This window comes from Scyliorhinus torazame, chromosome 12 (assembly GCF_047496885.1).
Source record: "Scyliorhinus torazame isolate Kashiwa2021f chromosome 12, sScyTor2.1, whole genome shotgun sequence".
NCBI lineage: Eukaryota > Metazoa > Chordata > Chondrichthyes > Carcharhiniformes > Scyliorhinidae > Scyliorhinus > Scyliorhinus torazame.
Window position 1 is genome coordinate 219389888 of NC_092718.1, and position 27888 is coordinate 219417775.

The window sequence follows — 27888 nt, forward strand, 5'->3', positions numbered from 1 at the left end:
CCAGGCCACGCGTTCCAGACCCTCACCACCCTCTGGGTAAAAAGGTTTTTCCTCACATCCCCCATAAACCTCCTACCCCTCACCTTGATCTTGTGTCCCCCTCGTGACTGACCCTTCAACTAAGGGGAACAGCTGCTCCCTCTCCACCCTGTCCACGCCCCTCAGAATCTTGTCCACCTCGATCGGGTCGCCCCTCAGTCTTCTCTGCTCCAGCGAAAACAACCCGAGCCGATCCTATCCCATTGCTGTGTGTGTTTTATTCCAGGTGTGTATGCAGTACCTGAAAGACACCAACATGCTGCTTGTTGGGGGGTTGATGGTGGCAGTAGCAGTGGAACACTGGAATCTTCACAAACGTATCGCTTTGAGGGTGCTGCTCATTGTTGGAGTCAAACCAGCTCTGTAAGGCTCCGTGAATGATTGGTCGCTGTCATGGGATGTGGGCGTGGCTGGCCAGACCAGCATTTATTGCCCAACCCTAATTGCCCCTGAGACGGTGATGGTGAGCTGCCTTCTTGAACCGCTGCCGTCCATGTGGTGTAGGTACACCCACTGTGCTGTTAGGGAGGGAGGTGCAGGATTTTGGCCCGGCGACGGTGAAGGACCGGCCAATATGTTTCAGGGTGGTGAGTTGGGAGGGGAACAGGTGGCATTGCTCAGGTCACCTCCTCACCCTTCTCCTGGGGAATAGAGCCCCTGCTGGTTCAGCCTTTCCATCTTGCAAAGTGAGCAAGGATGGGCTTCTTTTAAAAACTATCCAATTCATTTTCTTTCCAATTAAGGGGCAATTTGGCGTGGCCAATCCACCTAGCCTGCACATCTTTGGGTTGTGGGGGTGAGACCCACGCAGACACGGGGAGAATGTGCAAACTCCACACGGACAGCGACCCAGGGTTAAATCCGGGTCCTCAGCGCCGTGAGGCAGCAGTGCTAAGCACTGTGCCGCCTTGAGGACGAGCATTTATGTAGCGTCATCTCACACCCAAAACTGTGTCAGCCGCGCCTCACTGGGCCGCACTCTCGCCAAAGCCAAAAGGTCATGGGTTCAAGTCCCACGCCCCTGCAGTGCTGTAGGAAGGCTGCATTGTCAGTGCTGCTGTTTTCTTTGCAAGAGATGTTAAACCGAGATCACACCTGCCATTTCAGGTGGATTTTGAAGAAGAGTGGGGGTGAGTCTCACCAGTGTCCTATGGGTGTCACGGTAGCACAGTGGTCAGCACAGTTGCTTCACAGCGCCAGGGTCCCAGGTTCGATTCCCACTTGGGTCACTGTCTGTGCGGAGTTCTCCCCGTGTCTGCGTGGGTTTCCTCCGGGTGCTCCGGTTTCCTCCCACAAGTCCAGAAAGACGTGCTGTTCGCTGAATTGGACATTCCCGTACCAGCCTCCCCGAACAGGCACCGGAATGTGGCGACTAGGGGCTCTTCACAGTAACTTCATTGAAGTGTTAATATAAGCCTACTTGTGACAATAAAGATTATTATTATTATATTTACCCCCTCCCCCCCGAACAAATCAAGCATATTTGGTCATTGTTGCATTGTTGTTTGAGGGATCTGTCTGCGCACAAATTGATTGCCACATTTCCCACATGACAGAGATCACACTTCAATAATTCCTCATTGACTGGGAAGGGCATTGGGATACTGGTTGGTCACGAAACCTGCGATAGAAATGACATGTCTTTATTTCCTCTTCCATAATGATTAACAGCCAGATGTCAGTGTGAAGTCTTCATGTTTGGAGTTAGTGAAGAGCTGGTTTGGGATGTGATGGAACAAACCCAAGGTAGATATTTAACATTGAGCCAAAGAAGGAGACATTTGGACAGGTGGCCAACAGACTTCGACAAATGGGCTGGTTTTCTGAAGCACCTCAGTAGAGGGGAGACAGAGAGGTGTAGCGAGGACATTCCAGAGCTTGGGAGGCACGCAGCCAATCACCAGCAAAGGAGAAAAGGAAGCCAGGAATGTCCAAGAGGCCGGAATTGGAGGAGCGCCGATATTGCAGGGTTATGGGCGTTGGAGAAGATTAGAGAGTTTGGGAGGGGGGGCAGGATCATGCGGAGGAATTTTAAAATTGAGGTGCAGCCTTGACTTGGAGCCGATGTGTGTCATGATTGGTTCTGTCTTCCCAGGTTAATGTTGGGGTTCATGGGCGTGACAGCCTTCCTCTCCATGTGGATCAGTAACACTGCCACAACCGCCATGATGGTCCCCATCGCACAGGCCGTGCTGGACCAACTCCACAAAGTAGAGGCCAGCACCGAGGATCACAATCACCTGAACAAAGAGCAGGAAGTGGAGCTCCAAGAGAAGGGCACTCTGAACAACGAAGATAAAGTCATCATCAATTCCCACGCCATTGACATGGCGCCCAAGAACCTTTACAACAACGGCATCGACACAGAGAACACCAAGCAAGCAAATAGCACAGAGCAGGACAAGAATGGGAGAGCTGGCAAATGTAAGAGCCATCAGTTTAACCAGCTTTTAAATGTCTTCTTTTGTTTTCTGTATTTAAAATGCGAACAAAGCAACGGGATTTATTCTTGCAGCAGGGAATTCAAAAGTTGTCACATTATTGTTGAACTTTTGTCGCCCCTGCTCGGGACAGATTTAGCCCGTGACCTCTCGGAGGAGGTCAGGTGAGTGTTCCGCTCAGGGGGGTCACTTCCCTGGCAGTTCCATGGGGCAGTGCCGGGGGCCATGCCGGAGTGACTGGGAGGTTTTCGGGTGGGGGGGGGGGGGAAGGGTTGGGGGGAGGGTGTGGGGGAGAGGGGGTTCCTGGTGAACACTTGTGCGCGGGGATGGATTTTAAGAATGGCACCATGCTCTTCGGGGGAGGCAGTTGCTGGCACGGCGCGCGCCTCACAGGCGTTACGTTGCGGGATCCGACCCTTCGTGTTTTCCTAAAACGCACGGCGCAGAAAGTGCCGGCGACCTCACTGCTACCTTTCCTGCTTTCTACGCTCCTCCTCGTCTGAACAGATCCTGTGTATACGGAGGGCTCGTCCACAGGGGTTCTTTAATGTGTTGAGGGTGGAAGCTGGAGAAGTGGAGCATTGTGAGGTTATGCGTGGGCTTGATGGGGAAGGTGTAGAGGGAGCTTTACTCTGTATCTAACCCCGTGCTGTACCTATCCTGCGAATGTTTGATGGGGACAGTGCGGAGGAAGCTTTACTCTGTACCTAACCCCGTGCTGTACCTGTCCTGGGAGTGTTTGATGGGCAAAGTGTAGAGGGAGCTTTACTCTGTATCTAACCCCGTGCTGTACCTGTCCTGGGAGTGTTTGATGGGGACAGTGTAGAGGGAGCTTTACTCTGTATCTAACCCTGTGCTGTACCTGTCCTGGGAGTGTTTGATGGGGACAGTGTAGAGGGAGCTTTACTCTGTATCTAACCCGTGCTGTACCTGTCCTGGGAGTGAGGGAACAGTGTAGAGGGAGCTTTACTCTGTATACTCTGTATCTAACCCCGTGCTGTACCTGTCCTGGGAGTGTTTGATGGGGACAGTGTAGAGGGAACTTTACTTTGTACCTAACCCCGTGCTGTACCTGTCCTGGGAGTGTTTGATGGGGACAGTGTAGAGGGAACTTTACTCTGTATCTAACCCCGTGCTGTACCTGTCCTGGGAGTGTTTGATGGGGATAGTGTAGAGGGAGCTTTACTCTGTATCTAACCCCATGCTGTACCTGTCCTGGGAGTGTTTGATGGGGACAGTGTAGAGGGAGCTTTATTATGTATCTAACCCCGTGCTGTACCTGTTCTGGGATTGTCTGATGAGGACCGTGTAGAGGGAGCTTTATTCTGTATCTAACCCTGTGCTGTACCTGTCCTGGGAGTGTTTGATGGGGAAAGTGTAGAGGGAGGTTTACTCTGTATCTAACTGTGTGCTGTACCGGTCCTGGGAGTGTTTGATGGGGATAGTGTAGAGGAGCATTACTCTGTATCTAACGCCATGCTGTACCTGTCCTGGGAGTATTTGATGGGGACAGTGTAGAGGGAGCTTTATTCTGTATCTAACCCTGTGCTGCAACTGTCCTGGGAGAGTTTGATGGGGACAGTGTAGAGGGAGTTTTACTCTGTATCTAACCCCGTGCTGTACCTGTCCTGGGAGTGTTTGATGGGGTCCGTGTAGAGGGAGCTTTACTCTGTATCTAACCCCGTGCTGTACCTGTCCTGGGAATGTTTGATGGGGTCAGTGTGGAGGGAGCTTTACTCTGTATCTAAGCCCGTGCTGTACCTGTCCTGGGTTTGTTTGATGGGGACCGTGTAGAGGGAGCTTTACTCTGTATCTAACCCCGTGCTGTACGTGTCCTGGGAGTGTTTGATGGAGACAGTGTAGAGGGAGCTTTCCTCTGTATCTCATCCCGTGCTGTACCTGTCCTGGGAGTGTTTGATGGGGATAGTTTAGGGGGAGCTTTACTCTGTATCTAACCCTGTGCTGTACCGGTCCTGGGAGTGTTTGATGGGGACAGTGTAGAGGGAGCTTTACTCTGTATCTAACCCCGTGCTGTACCTGTCCTGGGACTGTTTGATGGGGACAGTATAGAGGGAGCTTTGCTCTGTATCTAACCCCGTGCTGTACCTGTCTGCGAGTGTTTGATGGGGACAGTGTAGAGGGAGGTTTACTCTGTATCTAACCCTGTGCTGTACCTGTCCTGGGAGTGTTTGATGGGGACAGTGTAGAGGGAGCTTTACTCTTTATCTAACCCCGTGCTGTACCTGTCCTGGGAGTGAGAGAACAGTGTAGAGGGAGCTTTACTCTGTATACTCTGTATCTAACCCCGTGCTGTACCAGTCCTGGGAGTGTTTGATGGGGACAGTGTAGAGGGAACTTTACTCTGTATCTAACCCCGTGCTGTACCTGTCCAGGGAGTGTTTGATGGGGATAGTGTAGAAGGAGCTTTACTCTGTATCTAACCCTGTGCTGTACCTGTCCTGGGAGTGTTTGTTGGGGATAGTGTAGAGGGAGCTTTACTCTGTATCTAACCCCATGCTGTACCTGTCCTGGGAGTGTTTGATGTAGACAGTGTAGAGGGAGCTTTACTCTGTATCTAACCCTGTGCTGTACCTGTCCTGGGATTGTCTGATGAGGACCGTGTAGAGGTAGCTTTGTTCTGTATCTAACCCCGTGCTGTACCTGTCCTGGGAGTGTTTGATGGGGACAGTGTAGGGGAGCTTTACTCTGTATCTAAGCCCGTGCTGTACCTATCCTGGCAGTGTTTGATGGGGACAGTGTAGATGGAGCTTTACTCTGTATCTAACCCCGTGCTGTACCTGTCCTGGGAGTGTTTGATGGGGACCGTGCAGAGTGAACTTTACTCTGTATCTAACCCCGTGCTGTACGTGTCCTGGGAGTGTTTGATGGGGACAGTGTAGAGGGAGCTTTCCTCTGTATCTAACCCCGTGCTGTACCTGTCCTGGGAGTGTTTGATGGGGATAGTTTAGGGGGAGCTTTACTCTGTATCTAACCCTGTGTTGTACCGGTCCTGGAAGTGTTTGATGGGGACAGTGTAGAGGGAGCTTTACTCTGTATCTAACCCCATGCTGTACCTGTCCTGGGGGTGTTTGATGGGGACAGTGAGGGGGAGCTTTACGCTGTATCTAACCCCGTGCTGTAACTGTCCTGGGTGTGTTTGATGATGACAGTGTAGAGGGAGCTTTACTCTGTATCTAACCCTGTGCTATACGTGTCCTGGGTGTGTTTGATGAGGACAGTGTAGAGGGAGCTTTACTCTGTATCTAACCCCGTGCTGTACCTGTCCTGGGAGTGTTTGATGGGTTCAGTGTAGAGGGAGCTTTACTCTGTATCTAACCCCGTGCTGTACCTGTCCTGGGGTTGTTTGATGGGGACAGTGTAGAGGGAGCTTTACTCTGTATCTAACCCCGTGCTGTACCTGTCCTGGGGTTGTTTGATGGGGACAGTGTAGATGGAGCTTTACTCTGTATCTAACCCCGTGCTGTACCTGTCCTGGGAGTGTTTGCTGGGGACAGTGTAGAGGGAGCTTTACTCTGTATCTAAGCCCGTGCTGTACCTGTCCTGGGAGTGTTTGATGGGGATAGTTTAGGGGGAGCTTTACTCAGTATCTAACCCTGTGCTGTCCTGGGAGTGTTTGATGGGGACAGTGTAGAGGGAGCTATATTCTGTATCTAACCCCGTGCTGTACCTGTCCTGGGACTGTTTGATGGGGACAGTATAGAGGGAGCTTTGCTCTGTATCTAACCCTGTGCTGTACCTGTCTGCGAGTGTTTGATGGGGACAGTGTAGAGGGAGGTTTACTCTCTATCTAACCCTGTGCTGTACCTGTCCTGGGAGTGTTTGATGGGGACAGTGTGGTGGGAGCTTTACTCTGTATCTAACCCCGTGCTATACCTGTCCTGGGAGTGAGGGAACAGTGTAGAGGGAGCTTTACTCTGTATACTCTGTATCTAACCCCGTGCTGTACCAGTCCTGTGAGTGTTTGATGGGGACAGTGTAGCGGGAACTTTACTCTGTATCTAACGCCGTGCTGTACCTGTCCAGGGAGTGTTTGATGGGGATAGTGTAGAGGGAGCTTTACTCTGTATCTAACCCTGTGCTGTACCTGTCCTGGGAGTGTTTGATGGGGATAGCGTAGAGGGAGCTTTACTCTGTATCTAACCCCATGCTGTACCTGTCCTGGGAGTGTTTGATGGGGATAGTTTAGGGGGAGCTTTACTCTGTATCTAACCCTGTGTTGTACCGGTCCTGGGATTGTCTGATGAGGACCGTGTAGAGGGAGCTTTGTTCTGTATCCAACCCCGTGCTGTACCTGTCCTGGGAGTGTTTGATGGGGACAGTGTAGAGGGAGCTTTATTCTGTATCTAACCCTGTGCTGCAACTGTCCTGGGAGAGTTTGATGGGGACAGTGTAGAGGGAGTTTTACTCTGTATCTAACCCCGTGCTGTACCTGTCCTGGGAGTGTTTGATGGGGTCCGTGTAGAGGGAGCTTTACTCTGTATCTAACCCTGTGCTGTACCTGTCCTGGGAGTGTTTGATGGGGTCAGTGTGGAGGGACATTTACTCTGTATCTAACCCCTTGCTGTACCTGTCCTGGGAGTGTTTCATGGGGACAGAGTAGATGGAGCTTTACTCTGTATCTAACCCCGTGCTGTACCTGTCCTGGGAGTGTTTGATGGGGACAGTGTAGAGGGAGCTTTACTCTGTATCTAAGCCCGTGCTGTACCTGTCCTGGGTTTGTTTGATGGGGACCGTGTCGAGGGAGCTTTACTCTGTATCTAACCCCGTGCTGTACGTGTCCTGGGAGTGTTTGATGGAGACAGTGTAGAGGGAGCTTTCCTCTGTATCTAATCCCGTGCTGTACCTGTCCTGCGAGTGTTTGATGGGGACAGTGTAGATGGAGCTTTACTCTGAATCTAACCCCGTGCTGTACCTGTCCTGGGATTGTTTGATGGGGACAGTGTAGAGGGAGCTTTACTCTGTATCGAACCCCGTGCTGTACGTGTCCTGGGAGTGTTTGATGGGGACAGTGTAGAGGGAGCTTTCCTCTGTATCTAACCCCGTGCTGTACCTGTCCTGGGAGTGTTTGATGGGGATAGTTTAGGGGGAGCTTTAGTCTGTATCTAACCCTGTGCTGTACCGTTCCTGGGAGTGTTTGATGGGCACAATGTAGAGGGAGCTTTACTCTGTATCTAACCCCGTGCTGTACCTGTCCTGGGACTGTTTGATGGGGACAGTGAGGGGGAGCTTTACGCTGTATCCAACCCCGTGCTGTAACTGTCCTGGGTGTGTTTGATGATGACAGTGTAGAGGGAGCTTTACTCTGTATCTAACCCTGTGCTATACGTGTCCTGGGAGTGTTTGATGAGGACAGTGTAGAGGGAGCTTTACTCTGTATCTAATCCCGTGCTGTACCTGTCCTGGGAGTGTTTGATGGGTTCAGTGCAGAGGGAGCTTTACTCTGTATCTAAACCCGTGCTGTACCTGTCCTGGGGTTGTTTGATGGGGACAGTGTAGAGGGAGATTTACTCTGTATCTAACCCCGTGCTGTAACTGACCTGGGAGTGTTTGATGGGGACAGTGTAGAGGGAGCTTTACTCTATATCTAACCCCGTGCTGTACCTGTCCTGGGAGTGTTTGATGGGGACAGTGTAGATGGAGCTTTACTCTGTATCTAACCCCGTGCTGTACCTGTCCTGGGAGTGTTTGATGGGGACCGTGCAGAGTGAACTTTACTCTGTATCTAACCCCGTGCTGTACGTGTCCTGGGAGTGTTTGATGGGGACAGTGTAGAGGGAGCTTTCCTCTGTATCTAACCCCGTGCTGTACCTGTCCTGGGAGTGTTTGATGGGGATAGTTTAGGGGGAGCTTTACTCTGTATCTAACCCTGTGTTGTACCGGTCCTGGAAGTGTTTGATGGGGACAGTGTAGAGGGAGCTTTACTCTGTATCTAACCCCATGCTGTACCTGTCCTGGGGGTGTTTGATGGGGACAGTGAGGGGGAGCTTTACGCTGTATCTAACCCCGTGCTGTAACTGTCCTGGGTGTGTTTGATGATGACAGTGTAGAGGGAGCTTTACTCTGTATCTAACCCTGTGCTATACGTGTCCTGGGTGTGTTTGATGAGGACAGTGTAGAGGGAGCTTTACTCTGTATCTAACCCCGTGCTGTACCTGTCCTGGGAGTGTTTGATGGGTTCAGTGTAGAGGGAGCTTTACTCTGTATCTAACCCCGTGCTGTACCTGTCCTGGGGTTGTTTGATGGGGACAGTGTAGAGGGAGCTTTACTCTGTATCTAACCCCGTGCTGTACCTGTCCTGGGGTTGTTTGATGGGGACAGTGTAGATGGAGCTTTACTCTGTATCTAACCCCGTGCTGTACCTGTCCTGGGAGTGTTTGCTGGGGACAGTGTAGAGGGAGCTTTACTCTGTATCTAAGCCCGTGCTGTACCTGTCCTGGGAGTGTTTGATGGGGATAGTTTAGGGGGAGCTTTACTCAGTATCTAACCCTGTGCTGTCCTGGGAGTGTTTGATGGGGACAGTGTAGAGGGAGCTATATTCTGTATCTAACCCCGTGCTGTACCTCTCCTGGGACTGTTTGATGGGGACAGTATAGAGGGAGCTTTGCTCTGTATCTAACCCTGTGCTGTACCTGTCTGCGAGTGTTTGATGGGGACAGTGTAGAGGGAGGTTTACTCTCTATCTAACCCTGTGCTGTACCTGTCCTGGGAGTGTTTGATGGGGACAGTGTGGTGGGAGCTTTACTCTGTATCTAACCCCGTGCTATACCTGTCCTGGGAGTGAGGGAACAGTGTAGAGGGAGCTTTACTCTGTATACTCTGTATCTAACCCCGTGCTGTACCAGTCCTGTGAGTGTTTGATGGGGACAGTGTAGCGGGAACTTTACTCTGTATCTAACGCCGTGCTGTACCTGTCCAGGGAGTGTTTGATGGGGATAGTGTAGAGGGAGCTTTACTCTGTATCTAACCCTGTGCTGTACCTGTCCTGGGAGTGTTTGATGGGGATAGCGTAGAGGGAGCTTTACTCTGTATCTAACCCCATGCTGTACCTGTCCTGGGAGTGTTTGATGGGGACATTGTAGTGGGAGCTTTATTCTGTATCTAACCCCGTGCTCTACCTGTCCTGGGATTGTCTGATGAGGACCGTGTAGAGGGAGCTTTGTTCTGTATCCAACCCCGTGCTGTACCTGTCCTGGGAGTGTTTGATGGGGACAGTGTAGAGGGAGCTTTATTCTGTATCTAACCCTGTGCTGCAACTGTCCTGGGAGAGTTTGATGGGGACAGTGTAGAGGGAGTTTTACTCTGTATCTAACCCCGTGCTGTACCTGTCCTGGGAGTGTTTGATGGGGTCCGTGTAGAGGGAGCTTTACTCTGTATCTAACCCTGTGCTGTACCTGTCCTGGGAGTGTTTGATGGGGTCAGTGTGGAGGGACATTTACTCTGTATCTAACCCCTTGCTGTACCTGTCCTGGGAGTGTTTCATGGGGACAGTGTAGATGGAGCTTTACTCTGTATCTAACCCCGTGCTGTACCTGTCCTGGGAGTGTTTGATGGGGACAGTGTAGAGGGAGCTTTACTCTGTATCTAAGCCCGTGCTGTACCTGTCCTGGGTTTGTTTGATGGGGACCGTGTCGAGGGAGCTTTACTCTGTATCTAACCCCATGCTGTACCTGTCCTGGGAGTGTTTGATGGGGACAGTGTAGAGGGAGCTTTATTATGTATCTAACCCCGTGCTGTACCTGTTCTGGGATTGTCTGATGAGGACCGTGTAGAGGGAGCTTTATTCTGTATCTAACCCTGTGCTGTACCTGTCCTGGGAGTGTTTGATGGGGAAAGTGTAGAGGGAGGTTTACTCTGTATCTAACTGTGTGCTGTACCGGTCCTGGGAGTGTTTGATGGGGATAGTGTAGAGGAGCATTACTCTGTATCTAACGCCATGCTGTACCTGTCCTGGGAGTATTTGATGGGGACAGTGTAGAGGGAGCTTTATTCTGTATCTAACCCTGTGCTGCAACTGTCCTGGGAGAGTTTGATGGGGACAGTGTAGAGGGAGTTTTACTCTGTATCTAACCCCGTGCTGTACCTGTCCTGGGAGTGTTTGATGGGGTCCGTGTAGAGGGAGCTTTACTCTGTATCTAACCCCGTGCTGTACCTGTCCTGGGAATGTTTGATGGGGTCAGTGTGGAGGGAGCTTTACTCTGTATCTAAGCCCGTGCTGTACCTGTCCTGGGTTTGTTTGATGGGGACCGTGTAGAGGGAGCTTTACTCTGTATCTAACCCCGTGCTGTACGTGTCCTGGGAGTGTTTGATGGAGACAGTGTAGAGGGAGCTTTCCTCTGTATCTCATCCCGTGCTGTACCTGTCCTGGGAGTGTTTGATGGGGATAGTTTAGGGGGAGCTTTACTCTGTATCTAACCCTGTGCTGTACCGGTCCTGGGAGTGTTTGATGGGGACAGTGTAGAGGGAGCTTTACTCTGTATCTAACCCCGTGCTGTACCTGTCCTGGGACTGTTTGATGGGGACAGTATAGAGGGAGCTTTGCTCTGTATCTAACCCCGTGCTGTACCTGTCTGCGAGTGTTTGATGGGGACAGTGTAGAGGGAGGTTTACTCTGTATCTAACCCTGTGCTGTACCTGTCCTGGGAGTGTTTGATGGGGACAGTGTAGAGGGAGCTTTACTCTTTATCTAACCCCGTGCTGTACCTGTCCTGGGAGTGAGAGAACAGTGTAGAGGGAGCTTTACTCTGTATACTCTGTATCTAACCCCGTGCTGTACCAGTCCTGGGAGTGTTTGATGGGGACAGTGTAGAGGGAACTTTACTCTGTATCTAACCCCGTGCTGTACCTGTCCAGGGAGTGTTTGATGGGGATAGTGTAGAAGGAGCTTTACTCTGTATCTAACCCTGTGCTGTACCTGTCCTGGGAGTGTTTGTTGGGGATAGTGTAGAGGGAGCTTTACTCTGTATCTAACCCCATGCTGTACCTGTCCTGGGAGTGTTTGATGTAGACAGTGTAGAGGGAGCTTTACTCTGTATCTAACCCTGTGCTGTACCTGTCCTGGGATTGTCTGATGAGGACCGTGTAGAGGTAGCTTTGTTCTGTATCTAACCCCGTGCTGTACCTGTCCTGGGAGTGTTTGATGGGGACAGTGTAGGGGAGCTTTACTCTGTATCTAAGCCCGTGCTGTACCTATCCTGGCAGTGTTTGATGGGGACAGTGTAGATGGAGCTTTACTCTGTATCTAACCCCGTGCTGTACCTGTCCTGGGAGTGTTTGATGGGGACCGTGCAGAGTGAACTTTACTCTGTATCTAACCCCGTGCTGTACGTGTCCTGGGAGTGTTTGATGGGGACAGTGTAGAGGGAGCTTTCCTCTGTATCTAACCCCGTGCTGTACCTGTCCTGGGAGTGTTTGATGGGGATAGTTTAGGGGGAGCTTTACTCTGTATCTAACCCTGTGTTGTACCGGTCCTGGAAGTGTTTGATGGGGACAGTGTAGAGGGAGCTTTACTCTGTATCTAACCCCATGCTGTACCTGTCCTGGGGGTGTTTGATGGGGACAGTGAGGGGGAGCTTTACGCTGTATCTAACCCCGTGCTGTAACTGTCCTGGGTGTGTTTGATGATGACAGTGTAGAGGGAGCTTTACTCTGTATCTAACCCTGTGCTATACGTGTCCTGGGTGTGTTTGATGAGGACAGTGTAGAGGGAGCTTTTCTCTGTATCTAACCCCGTGCTGTACCTGTCCTGGGAGTGTTTGATGGGTTCAGTGTAGAGGGAGCTTTACTCTGTATCTAACCCCGTGCTGTACCTGTCCTGGGGTTGTTTGATGGGGACAGTGTAGAGGGAGCTTTACTCTGTATCTAACCCCGTGCTGTACCTGTCCTGGGGTTGTTTGATGGGGACAGTGTAGATGGAGCTTTACTCTGTATCTAACCCCGTGCTGTACCTGTCCTGGGAGTGTTTGCTGGGGACAGTGTAGAGGGAGCTTTACTCTGTATCTAAGCCCGTGCTGTACCTGTCCTGGGAGTGTTTGATGGGGATAGTTTAGGGGGAGCTTTACTCTGTATCTAACCCTGTGTTGTACCGGTCCTGGAAGTGTTTGATGGGGACAGTGTAGAGGGAGCTTTACTCTGTATCTAACCCCATGCTGTACCTGTCCTGGGGGTGTTTGATGGGGACAGTGAGGGGGAGCTTTACGCTGTATCTAACCCCGTGCTGTAACTGTCCTGGGTGTGTTTGATGATGACAGTGTAGAGGGAGCTTTACTCTGTATCTAACCCTGTGCTATACGTGTCCTGGGTGTGTTTGATGAGGACAGTGTAGAGGGAGCTTTACTCTGTATCTAACCCCGTGCTGTACCTGTCCTGGGAGTGTTTGATGGGTTCAGTGTAGAGGGAGCTTTACTCTGTATCTAACCCCGTGCTGTACCTGTCCTGGGGTTGTTTGATGGGGACAGTGTAGAGGGAGCTTTACTCTGTATCTAACCCCGTGCTGTACCTGTCCTGGGGTTGTTTGATGGGGACAGTGTAGATGGAGCTTTACTCTGTATCTAACCCCGTGCTGTACCTGTCCTGGGAGTGTTTGCTGGGGACAGTGTAGAGGGAGCTTTACTCTGTATCTAAGCCCGTGCTGTACCTGTCCTGGGAGTGTTTGATGGGGATAGTTTAGGGGGAGCTTTACTCAGTATCTAACCCTGTGCTGTCCTGGGAGTGTTTGATGGGGACAGTGTAGAGGGAGCTATATTCTGTATCTAACCCCGTGCTGTACCTGTCCTGGGACTGTTTGATGGGGACAGTATAGAGGGAGCTTTGCTCTGTATCTAACCCTGTGCTGTACCTGTCTGCGAGTGTTTGATGGGGACAGTGTAGAGGGAGGTTTACTCTGTATCTAACCCTGTGCTGTACCTGTCCTGGGAGTGTTTGATGGGGACAGTGTGGTGGGAGCTTTACTCTGTATCTAACCCCGTGCTATACCTGTCCTGGGAGTGAGGGAACAGTGTAGAGGGAGCTTTACTCTGTATACTCTGTATCTAACCCCGTGCTGTACCAGTCCTGTGAGTGTTTGATGGGGACAGTGTAGCGGGAACTTTACTCTGTATCTAACGCCGTGCTGTACCTGTCCAGGGAGTGTTTGATGGGGATAGTGTAGAGGGAGCTTTACTCTGTATCTAACCCTGTGCTGTACCTGTCCTGGGAGTGTTTGATGGGGATAGCGTAGCGGGAGCTTTACTCTGTATCTAACCCCATGCTGTACCTGTCCTGGGAGTGTTTGATGGGGATAGTTTAGGGGGAGCTTTACTCTGTATCTAACCCTGTGTTGTACCGGTCCTGGGATTGTCTGATGAGGACCGTGTAGAGGGAGCTTTGTTCTGTATCCAACCCCGTGCTGTACCTGTCCTGGGAGTGTTTGATGGGGACAGTGTAGAGGGAGCTTTATTCTGTATCTAACCCTGTGCTGCAACTGTCCTGGGAGAGTTTGATGGGGACAGTGTAGAGGGAGTTTTACTCTGTATCTAACCCCGTGCTGTACCTGTCCTGGGAGTGTTTGATGGGGTCCGTGTAGAGGGAGCTTTACTCTGTATCTAACCCTGTGCTGTACCTGTCCTGGGAGTGTTTGATGGGGTCAGTGTGGAGGGACATTTACTCTGTATCTAACCCCTTGCTGTACCTGTCCTGGGAGTGTTTCATGGGGACAGAGTAGATGGAGCTTTACTCTGTATCTAACCCCGTGCTGTACCTGTCCTGGGAGTGTTTGATGGGGACAGTGTAGAGGGAGCTTTACTCTGTATCTAAGCCCGTGCTGTACCTGTCCTGGGTTTGTTTGATGGGGACCGTGTCGAGGGAGCTTTACTCTGTATCTAACCCCGTGCTGTACGTGTCCTGGGAGTGTTTGATGGAGACAGTGTAGAGGGAGCTTTCCTCTGTATCTAATCCCGTGCTGTACCTGTCCTGCGAGTGTTTGATGGGGACAGTGTAGATGGAGCTTTACTCTGAATCTAACCCCGTGCTGTACCTGTCCTGGGATTGTTTGATGGGGACAGTGTAGAGGGAGCTTTACTCTGTATCGAACCCCGTGCTGTACGTGTCCTGGGAGTGTTTGATGGGGACAGTGTAGAGGGAGCTTTCCTCTGTATCTAACCCCGTGCTGTACCTGTCCTGGGAGTGTTTGATGGGGATAGTTTAGGGGGAGCTTTACTCTGTATCTAACCCTGTGCTGTACCGTTCCTGGGAGTGTTTGATGGGCACAATGTAGAGGGAGCTTTACTCTGTATCTAACCCCGTGCTGTACCTGTCCTGGGACTGTTTGATGGGGACAGTGAGGGGGAGCTTTACGCTGTATCCAACCCCGTGCTGTAACTGTCCTGGGTGTGTTTGATGATGACAGTGTAGAGGGAGCTTTACTCTGTATCTAACCCTGTGCTATACGTGTCCTGGGAGTGTTTGATGAGGACAGTGTAGAGGGAGCTTTACTCTGTATCTAACCCCGTGCTGTACCTGTCCTGGGAGTGTTTGATGGGTTCAGTGCAGAGGGAGCTTTACTCTGTATCTAAACCCGTGCTGTACCTGTCCTGGGGTTGTTTGATGGGGACAGTGTAGAGGGAGATTTACTCTGTATCTAACCCCGTGCTGTAACTGACCTGGGAGTGTTTGATGGGGACAGTGTAGAGGGAGCTTTACTCTATATCTAACCCCGTGCTGTACCTGTCCTGGGAGTGTTTGATGGGGACAGTGTAGATGGAGCTTTACTCTGTATCTAACCCCGTGCTGTACCTGTCCTGGGAGTGTTTGATGGGGACCGTGCAGAGTGAACTTTACTCTGTATCTAACCCCGTGCTGTACGTGTCCTGGGAGTGTTTGATGGGGACAGTGTAGAGGGAGCTTTCCTCTGTATCTAACCCCGTGCTGTACCTGTCCTGGGAGTGTTTGATGGGGATAGTTTAGGGGGAGCTTTACTCTGTATCTAACCCTGTGTTGTACCGGTCCTGGAAGTGTTTGATGGGGACAGTGTAGAGGGAGCTTTACTCTGTATCTAACCCCATGCTGTACCTGTCCTGGGGGTGTTTGATGGGGACAGTGAGGGGGAGCTTTACGCTGTATCTAACCCCGTGCTGTAACTGTCCTGGGTGTGTTTGATGATGACAGTGTAGAGGGAGCTTTACTCTGTATCTAACCCTGTGCTATACGTGTCCTGGGTGTGTTTGATGAGGACAGTGTAGAGGGAGCTTTACTCTGTATCTAACCCCGTGCTGTACCTGTCCTGGGAGTGTTTGATGGGTTCAGTGTAGAGGGAGCTTTACTCTGTATCTAACCCCGTGCTGTACCTGTCCTGGGGTTGTTTGATGGGGACAGTGTAGAGGGAGCTTTACTCTGTATCTAACCCCGTGCTGTACCTGTCCTGGGGTTGTTTGATGGGGACAGTGTAGATGGAGCTTTACTCTGTATCTAACCCCGTGCTGTACCTGTCCTGGGAGTGTTTGCTGGGGACAGTGTAGAGGGAGCTTTACTCTGTATCTAAGCCCGTGCTGTACCTGTCCTGGGAGTGTTTGATGGGGATAGTTTAGGGGGAGCTTTACTCAGTATCTAACCCTGTGCTGTCCTGGGAGTGTTTGATGGGGACAGTGTAGAGGGAGCTATATTCTGTATCTAACCCCGTGCTGTACCTGTCCTGGGACTGTTTGATGGGGACAGTATAGAGGGAGCTTTGCTCTGTATCTAACCCTGTGCTGTACCTGTCTGCGAGTGTTTGATGGGGACAGTGTAGAGGGAGGTTTACTCTCTATCTAACCCTGTGCTGTACCTGTCCTGGGAGTGTTTGATGGGGACAGTGTGGTGGGAGCTTTACTCTGTATCTAACCCCGTGCTATACCTGTCCTGGGAGTGAGGGAACAGTGTAGAGGGAGCTTTACTCTGTATACTCTGTATCTAACCCCGTGCTGTACCAGTCCTGTGAGTGTTTGATGGGGACAGTGTAGCGGGAACTTTACTCTGTATCTAACGCCGTGCTGTACCTGTCCAGGGAGTGTTTGATGGGGATAGTGTAGAGGGAGCTTTACTCTGTATCTAACCCTGTGCTGTACCTGTCCTGGGAGTGTTTGATGGGGATAGCGTAGAGGGAGCTTTACTCTGTATCTAACCCCATGCTGTACCTGTCCTGGGAGTGTTTGATGGGGACATTGTAGTGGGAGCTTTATTCTGTATCTAACCCCGTGCTCTACCTGTCCTGGGATTGTCTGATGAGGACCGTGTAGAGGGAGCTTTGTTCTGTATCCAACCCCGTGCTGTACCTGTCCTGGGAGTGTTTGATGGGGACAGTGTAGAGGGAGCTTTATTCTGTATCTAACCCTGTGCTGCAACTGTCCTGGGAGAGTTTGATGGGGACAGTGTAGAGGGAGTTTTACTCTGTATCTAACCCCGTGCTGTACCTGTCCTGGGAGTGTTTGATGGGGTCCGTGTAGAGGGAGCTTTACTCTGTATCTAACCCTGTGCTGTACCTGTCCTGGGAGTGTTTGATGGGGTCAGTGTGGAGGGACATTTACTCTGTATCTAACCCCTTGCTGTACCTGTCCTGGGAGTGTTTCATGGGGACAGTGTAGATGGAGCTTTACTCTGTATCTAACCCCGTGCTGTACCTGTCCTGGGAGTGTTTGAAGGGGACAGTGTAGAGGGAGCTTTACTCTGTATCTAAGCCCGTGCTGTACCTGTCCTGGGTTTGTTTGATGGGGACCGTGTCGAGGGAGCTTTACTCTGTATCTAACCCCGTGCTGTACGTGTCCTGGGAGTGTTTGATGGAGACAGTGTAGAGGGAGCTTTCCTCTGTATCTAATCCCGTGCTGTACCTGTCCTGCGAGTGTTTGATGGGGACAGTGTAGATGGAGCTTTACTCTGAATCTAACCCCGTGCTGTACCTGTCCTGGGATTGTTTGATGGGGACAGTGTAGAGGGAGCTTTACTCTGTATCGAACCCCGTGCTGTACGTGTCCTGGGAGTGTTTGATGGGGACAGTGTAGAGGGAGCTTTCCTCTGTATCTAACCCCGTGCTGTACCTGTCCTGGGAGTGTTTGATGGGGATAGTTTAGGGGGAGCTTTACTCTGTATCTAACCCTGTGCTGTACCGTTCCTGGGAGTGTTTGATGGGGACAATGTAGAGGGAGCTTTACTCTGTATCTAACCCCGTGCTGTACCTGTCCTGGGACTGTTTGATGGGGACAGTGAGGGGGAGCTTTACGCTGTATCCAACCCCGTGCTGTAACTGTCCTGGGTGTGTTTGATGATGACAGTGTAGAGGGAGCTTTACTCTGTATCTAACCCTGTGCTATACGTGTCCTGGGAGTGTTTGATGAGGACAGTGTAGAGGGAGCTTTACTCTGTATCTAACCCCGTGCTGTACCTGTCCTGGGAGTGTTTGATGGGTTCAGTGCAGAGGGAGCTTTACTCTGTATCTAACCCCGTGCTGTACCTGTCCTGGGGTTGTTTGATGGGGACAGTGAAGAGGGAGATTTACTCTGTATCTAACCCCGTGCTGTAACTGACCTGGGAGTGTTTGATGGGGACAGTGTAGAGGGAGCTTTACTCTATATCTAACCCCGTGCTGTACCTGTCCTGGGAGTGTTTGATGGGGACGGTGTAGAGGGAGCTTTACTCTGTATCTAAACCCGTGCTGTACCTTTCCTGGGAGTGTTTGATGGGGACAGTGTAGAGGGAGCTTTACTCTGTATCTAACCCCGTGCTGTGCCTGCTCAGGGAGTGTTTGATGGGGACAATATGGAGGGAAGTTTACTCTGTATCTAACCCCGTGCTGTACGTGTCCTGGGAGTGTTTGATGAGAACAGTGCAGAGGGAGCTTTACTCTGTCTCTAACCCCGTGCTGTATCTGTCCTGGGTGTGTTTGATGGGGGACAGTGTAGCGGGAGCTTTACTCTGTATCTAACCCCGTCCTGTACCTGTCTTGGGAGTGTTTGATGGGGACAGTGTAGAGGGAGCATTACTCTGCATCTAACCCCGTGCTGTACCTGTCCAGGGAGTGTTTGATGGGGACAGTGTAGAGGATGCTTTACTCTGTATCTAACCCTGTGCTGTACCGGTCCTGGGAGTGTTTGATGGGGACAGTGTAGAGGGAGCTTTACTCTGTAACTAACCCCGTGCTGCACCTGTCCTGGGACTGTTTGATGGGGACAGTGTAGAGGGAGGTTTACTCTGTATCTAACCCCGTGCGGTACCTGTCCTGGGAGTGTTTGATGGGGACAGTGTAGAGGGAGCATTACTCTGCATCTAACCCCGTGCTGTACCTGTCCTGGGAGTGTTTGATGGGGATAGTTTAGGGGGAGCTTTACTCTGTATCTAACCCTGTGCTGTACCGGTCCTGGGAGTGTTTGATGGGGACAGTTTAGAGGGAGCTTTACTCTGTATCTAACCCCGTGCTGCACCTGTCCTGGGACTGTTTGATGGGGACAGTGTAGAGGGACGTTTACTCTGTATCTAACCCTGTGCTGTACCTGTCCTGGGAGTGTTTGATGGGGACAGTGTAGAGGGAGCTTTACTCTGTATCTAACCCCATGCTGTACCTGTCCTGGGGGTGTTTGATGGGGACAGTGAGGGGGAGCTTTACGCTGTATCTAACCCCGTGCTGTAACTGTCCTGGGTGTGTTTGATGAGGACAGTGTAGAGGGAGCTTTACTCTGTATCTAACCCTGTGCTATACGTGTCCTGGGAGTGTTTGATGAGGACAGTGTAGAGGGAGCTTTACTCTGTATCTAACCCCGTGCTGTATCTGTCCTGGGAGTGTTTGATGGCTTCAGTGTAGAGGGAGCTTTTCTCTGTATCTAACCCCGTGCTGTACCTGTCCTGGGGTTGTTTGATGGGGACAGTGTAGAGGGAGATTTACTCTGTATCTAACCCCGTGCTGTACCTGTCCTGGGAGTGTTTGATGGGGACAGTGTAGCGGGAGCTTTACTCTATATCTTACCCCGTGCTGTACGTGTCCTGGGAGTGTTTGATGGGGACAGTGTAGAGGGAGCTTTACTCTGTATCTAACCCCGTGCTGTTCCTGTCCTGGGAGAGTTTGATGGGGACAGTGTAGTGGGAGCTTTACTCTGTATCTAACCCCGTCCTGTGCCTGTCCTGGGAGTGTTTGATGGGGACTGTGAGGGGGAGCTTTACTCTGTATCTAACCCCGTGCTGTACCTGTCCTGGGTGTGTTTCATGATGACAGTGTAGAGGGAGCTTTACTCTGTATCTAAGCCCGTGCTGTACCTGTCCTGGGATTGTTTGATGGGGACCGTGTAGAGGGAACTTTACTCTGTATCTAACCCCGTGCTGTACGTGTCCTGGGAGTGTTTGATGGGTCAGTGTAGAGGGAGCTTTCCTCTGTATCTAACCCCGTGCTGTACCTGTCTGCGAGTGTTTGATGGGGACAGTGTAGAGGGAGGTTTACTCTGTATCTAACGCTGTGCTGTACCTGTCCTGGGGGTGTTTGATGGGGACTGTGAGGGGGAGTTTACTCTGTATCTAACCCCGTGCTGTACCTGTCCTGGGTGTGTTTGATGATGACAGTGTCGAGGGAGCTTTACTCTGTATCTAACCCCGTGCTGTACCTGTCCTGGAAGTGTTTGATGGGGACAGTGTAGAGGGAGCTTTACTCTGTATCTAACCCCGTGCTGTACCTGTCCTGGAAGTGTTTGATGGGGACAGTGTAGAGGGAGCTTTACTCTATATCTAACCCCGTGCTGTACCTGTCCTGGGAGTGTTTGATGGGGGAAAGTGTAGCGGGAGCTTTACTCTGTATCTAACCCCGTGCTGTACCTGTTTAGGGAGTGTTTGATGGGGACAGTGTAGAGGGAGCTTTACTCTGTATCTAACCCCGTGCTGTACCTGTCCTGGGAGTGTTTGATGGGGACAGTGTAGATGGAGCTTTACTCTGTATCTAACCCCGTGCTGTACCTCTCCTGGGAGTGTTTGATGGGGACAGTGTAGAGGGAGCTTTACTCTGTATCTAAGCCCGTGCTGTACCTGTCCTGGGATTGTTTGATGAGGAGCGTTTAGAGGGAGCTTTACTCTGTATCTAACCCTGTGCTGTACGTGTCCTGGGAGTGTTTAATGGGGATGGTTTAGGGGGAGCTTTACTCTGTATCGAACCCTGTGCTGTACCGGTCCTGGGAGTGTTTGATGGGGACAGTGTAGAGGGAGCTTTACTCTGTATCTAACCCCGTGCTATATCTGTCCTGGGACTGTTTGATGGGGACAGTGTAGTGGGAGCTTTGCTCTGGATCTAACCCCGTGCTGTACCTGTCTGCGAGTGTTTGATGGGGACAGTGAGGGGGAGCTTTACGCTATATCTAACCCCATGCTGTACCTGTCCTGGGTGTGTTTGATGATGACAGTGTAGAGGGAGCTTTACTCTGTATCTAACCCCGTGCTATACGTGTCCTGGGAGTGTTTGATGAGGACAGTGTAGAGGGAGCTTTACTCTGTATCTAACCCCGTGCTGTACCTGTCCTGGGAGTGTTTGATGGGTTCAGTGTAGAGGGAGCTTTACTCTGTATCTAACCCCGTGCTGTACCTGTCCTGGGGTTGTTTGATGGGGACAGTGTAGATGGAGCTTTACTCTGTATCTAACACCGTGCTGTGCCTGTTCTGGGAGTGTTTGATGGGGACAGTGTAGAGGGAAGTTTACTCTGTATCTAACCCCGTGCTGTACGTGTCCAGGGAGTGTTTGATGGGGACAGTGTCGAGGGAGCTTTACTCTGTATCTAACCCCGTGCTGCACCTGTCCTCGGAGTGTTTGATGGGGACAGTGTCGAGGGAGCTTTACTCTGTATCTAACCCCTTGCTGTACCTGTCCTGTGAGTGTTTGATGGGGACAGTGTCGAGGGAGCTTTACTCTGTATCTAACCCTGTGCTGTACCAATCCTGGGAGTGTTTGATGGGGATAGTGTAGAGGGATCTTTACCCTGTATCTAACCCCGTGCTGTATCTGTCCTGGGAGTGTTTGATGGGGGACAGTGTAGCGGGAGCTTTACTCTGTATCTAACCCCGTGCTGCACCTGTCTTGGGAGTGTTTGATGGGGACAGTGTAGAGGGAGCATTACTCTGCATCTAACCCCGTGCTGTACCTGTCCAGGGAGTGTTTGATGGGGACAGTGTAGAGAGAGCTTAACTCTGTATCTAACCCTGTGCTGTACCGGTCCTGGGAGTGTTTGATGGGGACAGTGTAGAGGGAGCTTTACTCTGTATCTAACCCCGTGCTATATCTGTCCTGGGACTGTTTGATGGGGACAGTGTAGAGGGAGCTTTGCTCTGGATCTAACCCCGTGCTGTACCTGTCTGCGAGTGTTTGATGGGGACAGTGAGGGGGAGCTTTACGCTATATCTAACCCCATGCTGTACCTGTCCTGGGTGTGTTTGATGATGACAGTGTAGAGGGAGCTTTACTCTGTTTCTAACCCCGTGCTATACGTGTCCTGGGAGTGTTTGATGAGGACAGTGTAGAGGGAGCTTTACTCTGTATCTAACCCCGTGCTGTACCTGTCCTGGGAGTGTTTGATGGGTTCAGTGTAGAGGGAGCTTTACTCTGTATCTAACCCCGTGCTGTACCTGTCCTGGGGTTGTTTGATGGGGACAGTGTAGATGGAGCTTTACTCTGTATCTAACACCGTGCTGTGCCTGTTCTGGGAGTGTTTGATGGGGACAGTGTAGAGGGAAGTTTACTCTGTATCTAACCCCGTGCTGTACGTGTCCAGGGAGTGTTTGATGGGGACAGTGTCGAGGGAGCTTTACTCTGTATCTAACCCCGTGCTGCACCTGTCCTCGGAGTGTTTGATGGGGACAGTGTTGAGGGAGCTTTACTCTGTATCTAACCCCTTGCTGTACCTGTCCTGTGAGTGTTTGATGGGGACAGTGTCGAGGGAGCTTTACTCTGTATCTAACCCTGTGCTGTACCAATCCTGGGAGTGTTTGATGGGGATAGTGTAGAGGGATCTTTACCCTGTATCTAACCCCGTGCTGTATCTGTCCTGGGAGTGTTTGATGGGGGACAGTGTAGCGGGAGCTTTACTCTGTATCTAACCCCGTGCTGCACCTGTCTTGGGAGTGTTTGATGGGGACAGTGGAGAGGGAGCATTACTCTGCATCTAACCCCGTGCTGTACCTGTCCAGGGAGTGTTTGATGGGGACAGTGTAGAGAGAGCTTAACTCTGTATCTAACCCTGTGCTGTACCGGTTGTGGGAGTGTTTGTTGGGGACAGTGTAGAGGGAGCTTTACTCTGTATCTAACCCCGTGCTGTACCTGCCCTGGGAGTGTTTGATGCGGACAGTGTAGAGGGAGCTTTACTCTGTATCTAACCCCATGTTGTACCTGTCCTGGGAGTGTTTGATGTGGACAGTGTAGAGGGAGTTTTGCTCTGTATCTAACCACGTGCTGTACCTGTCCTGGGAGTGTTTGATGGGGACAGTGTAGAGAGAGCTTAACTCTGTATCTAACCCTGTGCTGTACCGGTTGTGGGAGTGTTTGATGGGGACAGTGTAGAGGGAGCTTTACTCTGTATCTAACCCCGTGCTGTACCTGCCCTGGGAGTGTTTGATGCGGACAGTGTAGAGGGAGCTTTACTCTGTATCTAACCCCATGTTGTACCTGTCCTGGGAGTGTTTGATGGGGACAGCATAGAGGGAACTTTACTCTGTATCTAACCCCGTGCTGTACCTGTCCTGGGAGCGTTTGATGGGGACAGTGTAGAGGGAGCTTTACTCTGTATCTAACCCCGCGCTGTGCCTGCTCAGGGAGTGTTTGATGGGGACAATGAGAGGGAAGTTTACTCTGTATCTAACTCTGTGCTGTACGTGTCCTGGGAGTGTTTGATGAGAACAGTGTAGAGTGAGCTTGACTCTGTCTCTAACCCCGTGCTTTATCTGTCCTGGGAGTGTTTGATGGGGGACAGTGTAGCAGGAGCTTTACTCTGTATCTAACCCCGAGCTGTACCTGTCCTGGGAGTGTTTGATGGGGACAGTGTAGATGGAGCTTTACTCTGTATCTAAGCCCGTGCTGTACCTGTCCTGGAGTGTTTGATGGGGATAGTTTAGGGGGAGCTTTACTCTGGATCTAACCCTGTGCTGTACCGGTCCTGGGACTGTTTGATGGGGACAGTATAGAGGGAGCTTTGCTCTGTATCTAACCCCGTGCTGTAACTGTCTTCGAGTGTTTGATGGGGTCAGTGTAGAGGGAGCTTTACACTGTATCTAACCCCGTGCTGTACCTGTCCTGGGATTGTTTGATGGGGACAGTATAGAGGGAGCTTTGCTCTGTATCTAACCCCGTGCTGTAACTGTCTTCGAGTGTTTGATGGGGACAGTGGAGAGGGAGGTTTACACTGTATCTAACGCGGTGCTGTACCTGTCCTGGGACTGTTTGATGGGGACAGTATAGAGGGAGCTTTACTCTGTATCTAACCCCGCGCTGTGCCTACTCAGGGAGTGTTTGATGGGGACAATGTAGAGGGAAGTTTACTCTGTATCTAACCCTGTGCTGTACGTGTGCTGGGAGTGTTTGATGAGAACAGTGTAGAGGGAGCTTTACTCTGTCTCTAACCCCGTGCTGTATGTGTCCTGGGAGTGTTTGATGGGGGACAGTGTAGCAGGAGCTTTACTCTGTATCTAACGCCGTGCTGTAGCTGTCCTGGGAGTGTTTGATGGGGTCCGTGTAGAGGGAGCTTTACTCTGTATCTAACCCCGTGCTGTACCTGTCCTGGGAGTGTTTGATGGGGACAGTGTAGATGGAGCTTTCCTCTGTATCTGATCCCGTGCTGTACCTGTCCTGGAGTGTTTGATGGGGATAGTTTAGGGGGAGCTTTACTCTGTATCTAACCCTGTGCTGTACCGGTCCTGGGAGTGTTTGATGGGGACAGTGTAGAGGGAGCTTTACACTGTATCTAACCCCGTGCTGTACCTGGCCTGGGACTGTTTGATTGGGACAGTATAGAGGGAGCTTTGCTCTGTATCTAACCCCGTGCTGTAACTGTCTTCGAGTGTTTGATGGGGACAGTGTAGAGGGAGGTTTACTCTGTATCCAACCCTGTGCTGTACCTGTCCTGTGAGTGTTTGATGGGGACAGTGTAGAGGGAGCTTTACTCTGTATCTAACCCCATGATGTACCTGTCCTGGGGGTGTTTGATGGGGACTATGAGGGGGAGCTTTACGCTGTATCTAACCCCGTGCTGTACCTGTCCTGGGTGTGTTTGATGATGACAGTGTAGAGGGAGCTTTACTCTGTATCTAACCCCGTGCTATACGTGTCCTGGGAGTTTTTGATGAGGACAGCGTAGAGGGAGCTTTACTCTGTATCTAACCCCGTGCTGTACCTGTCCTGGGAGTGTTTGATGGGTTCAGTGTAAAGGGAGCTTTACTCTGTATCTAACCCCGTGCTGTACCTGTCCTGGGAGTGTTTAATGGGGACAGTGTCGAGGGAGCTTTACTCTGTATCTAACCCCGTCCTGTACCTGTCCTGGGAGTGTTTCATGGGGACAGTGTAGAGGGAGCATTACTCTGCATCGAACCCCGTGCTTTACCTGTCCAGGGAGTGTTTGATGGGGACAGTGTAGAGAGAGCTTTACTCTGTATCTAACCCCGCGCTGTGCCTACTCAGGGAGTGTTTGATGGGGACAATGTAGAGGGTAGTTTACTCTGTATCTAACCCTGTGCTGTACGTGTGCTGGGAGTGTTTGATGAGAACAGTGTAGAGGGAGCTTTACTCTGTCTCTAACCCCGTGCTGTATGTGTCCTGGGAGTGTTTGATGGGGGACAGTGTAGCAGGAGCTTTACTCTGTATCTAACGCCGTGCTGTAGCTGTCCTGGGAGTGTTTGATGGGGTCCGTGTAGAGGGAGCTTTACTCTGTATCTAACCCCGTGCTGTACCTGTCCTGGGAGTGTTTGATGGGGACAGTGTAGATGGAGCTTTACTCTGTATCTAAGCCCGTGCTGTACCTGTCCTGGGATTGTTTGATGGGGACCGTGTAGAGGGAACTTTACTCTGTATCTAACCCCGTGCTGTACCTTTCCTGGAGTGTTTGATGGGGATAGTTTAGGGGGAGCTTTACTCTGTATCTAACCCTGTGCTGTACCGGTCATGGGAGTGTTTGATGGGGACAGTGTAGAGGGAGCTTTACACTGTATCTAACCCCGTGCTGTACCTGTCCTGGGACTGTTTGATGGGGACAGTATAGAGGGAGCTTTGCTCTGTATCTAACCCCGTGCTGTAACTGTCTTCGAGTGATTGATGGGGACAGTGTAGAGGGAGGTTTACTCTGTATCTAACCCTGTGCTGTACCTGTCCTGGGAGTGTTTGATGGGGACAGCGTAGAGGGAGCTTTACTCGGTATCTAACCCCATGCTGTACCTGTCCTGGGGGTGTTTGATGGGGACTATGAGGGGGAGCTTTACGCTGTATCTAACCCCGTGCTGTACCTGTCCTGGGTGTGTTTGATGATGACAGTGTAGAGGGAGCTTTACTCTGTATCTAACCCCGTGCTATACGTGTCCTGGGAGTTTTTGATGAGGACAGCGTAGAGGGAGCTTTACTCTGTATCTAACCCCGTGCTCTACCTGTCCTGGGAGTGTTTGATGGGTTCAGTGTAAAGGGAGCTTTACTCTGTATCTAACCCCGTGCTGTACCTGTCCTGGGAGTGTTTGATGGGGACAGTGTAGAGGGAGCTTTCCTCTGTATCTGATCCCGTGCTGTACCTGTCCTGGAGTGTTTGATGGGGATAGTTTAGGGGGAGCTTTACTCTGTATCTAACCCTGTGCTGTACCGGTCCTGGGAGTGTTTGATGGGGACAGTGTAGAGGGAGCTTTACACTGTATCTAACCCCGTGCTGTACCTGTCCTGGGACTGTTTGACGGGGACAGTATAGAGGGAGCTTTGCTCTGTATCGAACCCCGTGCTGTACCTGTCTGCGAGTGTTTGATGGGGACAGTGTAGAGGGAGGTTTACTCTGTATCTAACGCTGTGCTGTATCTGTCCTGGGAGTGTTTGATGGGGACTGTGAGGGGGAGCTTTACTCTGTATCTAACCCCGTGCTGTACCTGTCCTGGGTGTGTTTCATGATGACAGTGTAGAGGGAGCTTTACTCTGTATCTAACCCCGTGCTGTACCTGTCCTGGAAGTGTTTGTTGGGGCACTGTAGAGGGAGCTTTACTCTATATCTAACCCCGTGCTGTACCTGTCCTGGGAGTGTTTGATGGGGACAGTGTAGAGGGAGCTTTACTCTGTATCTAACCCTGTGCTGTACCTGTCCTGGGAGTGTTTGATGCGGACAGTGTAGAGGGAGCTTTACTCTGTACCTAACCCCGTGCTGTGCCTGCTCAGGGAGTGTTTGATGGGGACAATGTTGAGGGAAGTTTACTCTGTATCTCACCCCGTGCTGTACGTGTCCTGGGAGTGTTTGATGAGAACAGTGTAGAGGGAGCTTTACTCTATATCTAACCACGTGCTGTATCTGTCCTGGGAGTGTTTGATGGGGGACAGTGTAGCGGGAGCTTTACTCTGTATCTAACCCTGTGCTGTACCTGTCTTGGGAGTGTTTGATGGGGACAGTGTAGAGGGAGCATTACTCTGCATCTAACCCCGTGCTGTACCTGTCCAGGAAGTGTTTGATGGGGACAGTGTAGAGGGAGCTTTACTCTGTATCTCACCCCGTGCTGTAACTGTCTTCGAGTGTTTGATGGGGACAGTGTAGAGGGAGGTTTACTCTGTATCTAACCCTGTGCTGTACATGTCCTGGGAGTGTTTGATGGGGACATTGTAGAGGTAGCTTTATTCTGTATCTAACCCTGTGCTGTACCTGTCCTGGGAGTGTTTGATGCGGACAGTGTAGAGGGAGCTTTACTCTGTACCTAACCCCGTGCTGTGCCTGCTCAGGGAGTGTTTGATGGGGACAATGTTGAGGGAAGTTTACTCTGTATCTCACCCCGTGCTGTACGTGTCCTGGGAGTGTTTGATGAGAACAGTGTAGAGGGAGCTTTACTCTATATCTAACCACGTGCTGTATCTGTCCTGGGAGTGTTTGATGGGGGACAGTGTAGCGGGAGCTTTACTCTGTATCTAACCCCGTGCTGTACCTGTCTTGGGAGTGTTTGATGGGGACAGTGTAGAGGGAGCATTACTCTGCATCTAACCCCGTGCTGTACCTGTCCAGGAAGTGTTTGATGGGGGACAGTGTAGCGGGAGCTTTACTCTGTATCTAACCCCGTGCTGTACCTGTCTTGGGAGTGTTTGATGGGGACAGTGTAGAGGGAGCTTTACTCTGTATCTAACCCCGTGCTGTAACTGTGTTCGAGTGTTTGATGGGGACAGTGTAGAGGGAGGTTTACTCTGTATCTAACCCTGTGCTGTACCTGTCCTGTGAGT

The 27888-nt window shown here is 51.2% G+C and overlaps 1 protein-coding gene across 2 annotated transcripts in view; it reads left to right on the plus strand.

Annotated features, from left to right (window-relative positions):
* Nucleotides 1-27888, plus strand: part of LOC140387003 (Na(+)/citrate cotransporter-like) — a 140111-nt gene that overhangs the window by 58895 nt on the left and 53328 nt on the right. For both annotated transcript variants that reach the window (XM_072469974.1, XM_072469973.1), the window contains exons 3-4: nucleotides 266-402; nucleotides 2135-2463. In XM_072469974.1, coding sequence (XP_072326075.1) covers nucleotides 266-402; nucleotides 2135-2463 — 466 coding nt within the window. The remainder of the gene's footprint in view (nucleotides 1-265; nucleotides 403-2134; nucleotides 2464-27888) is intronic.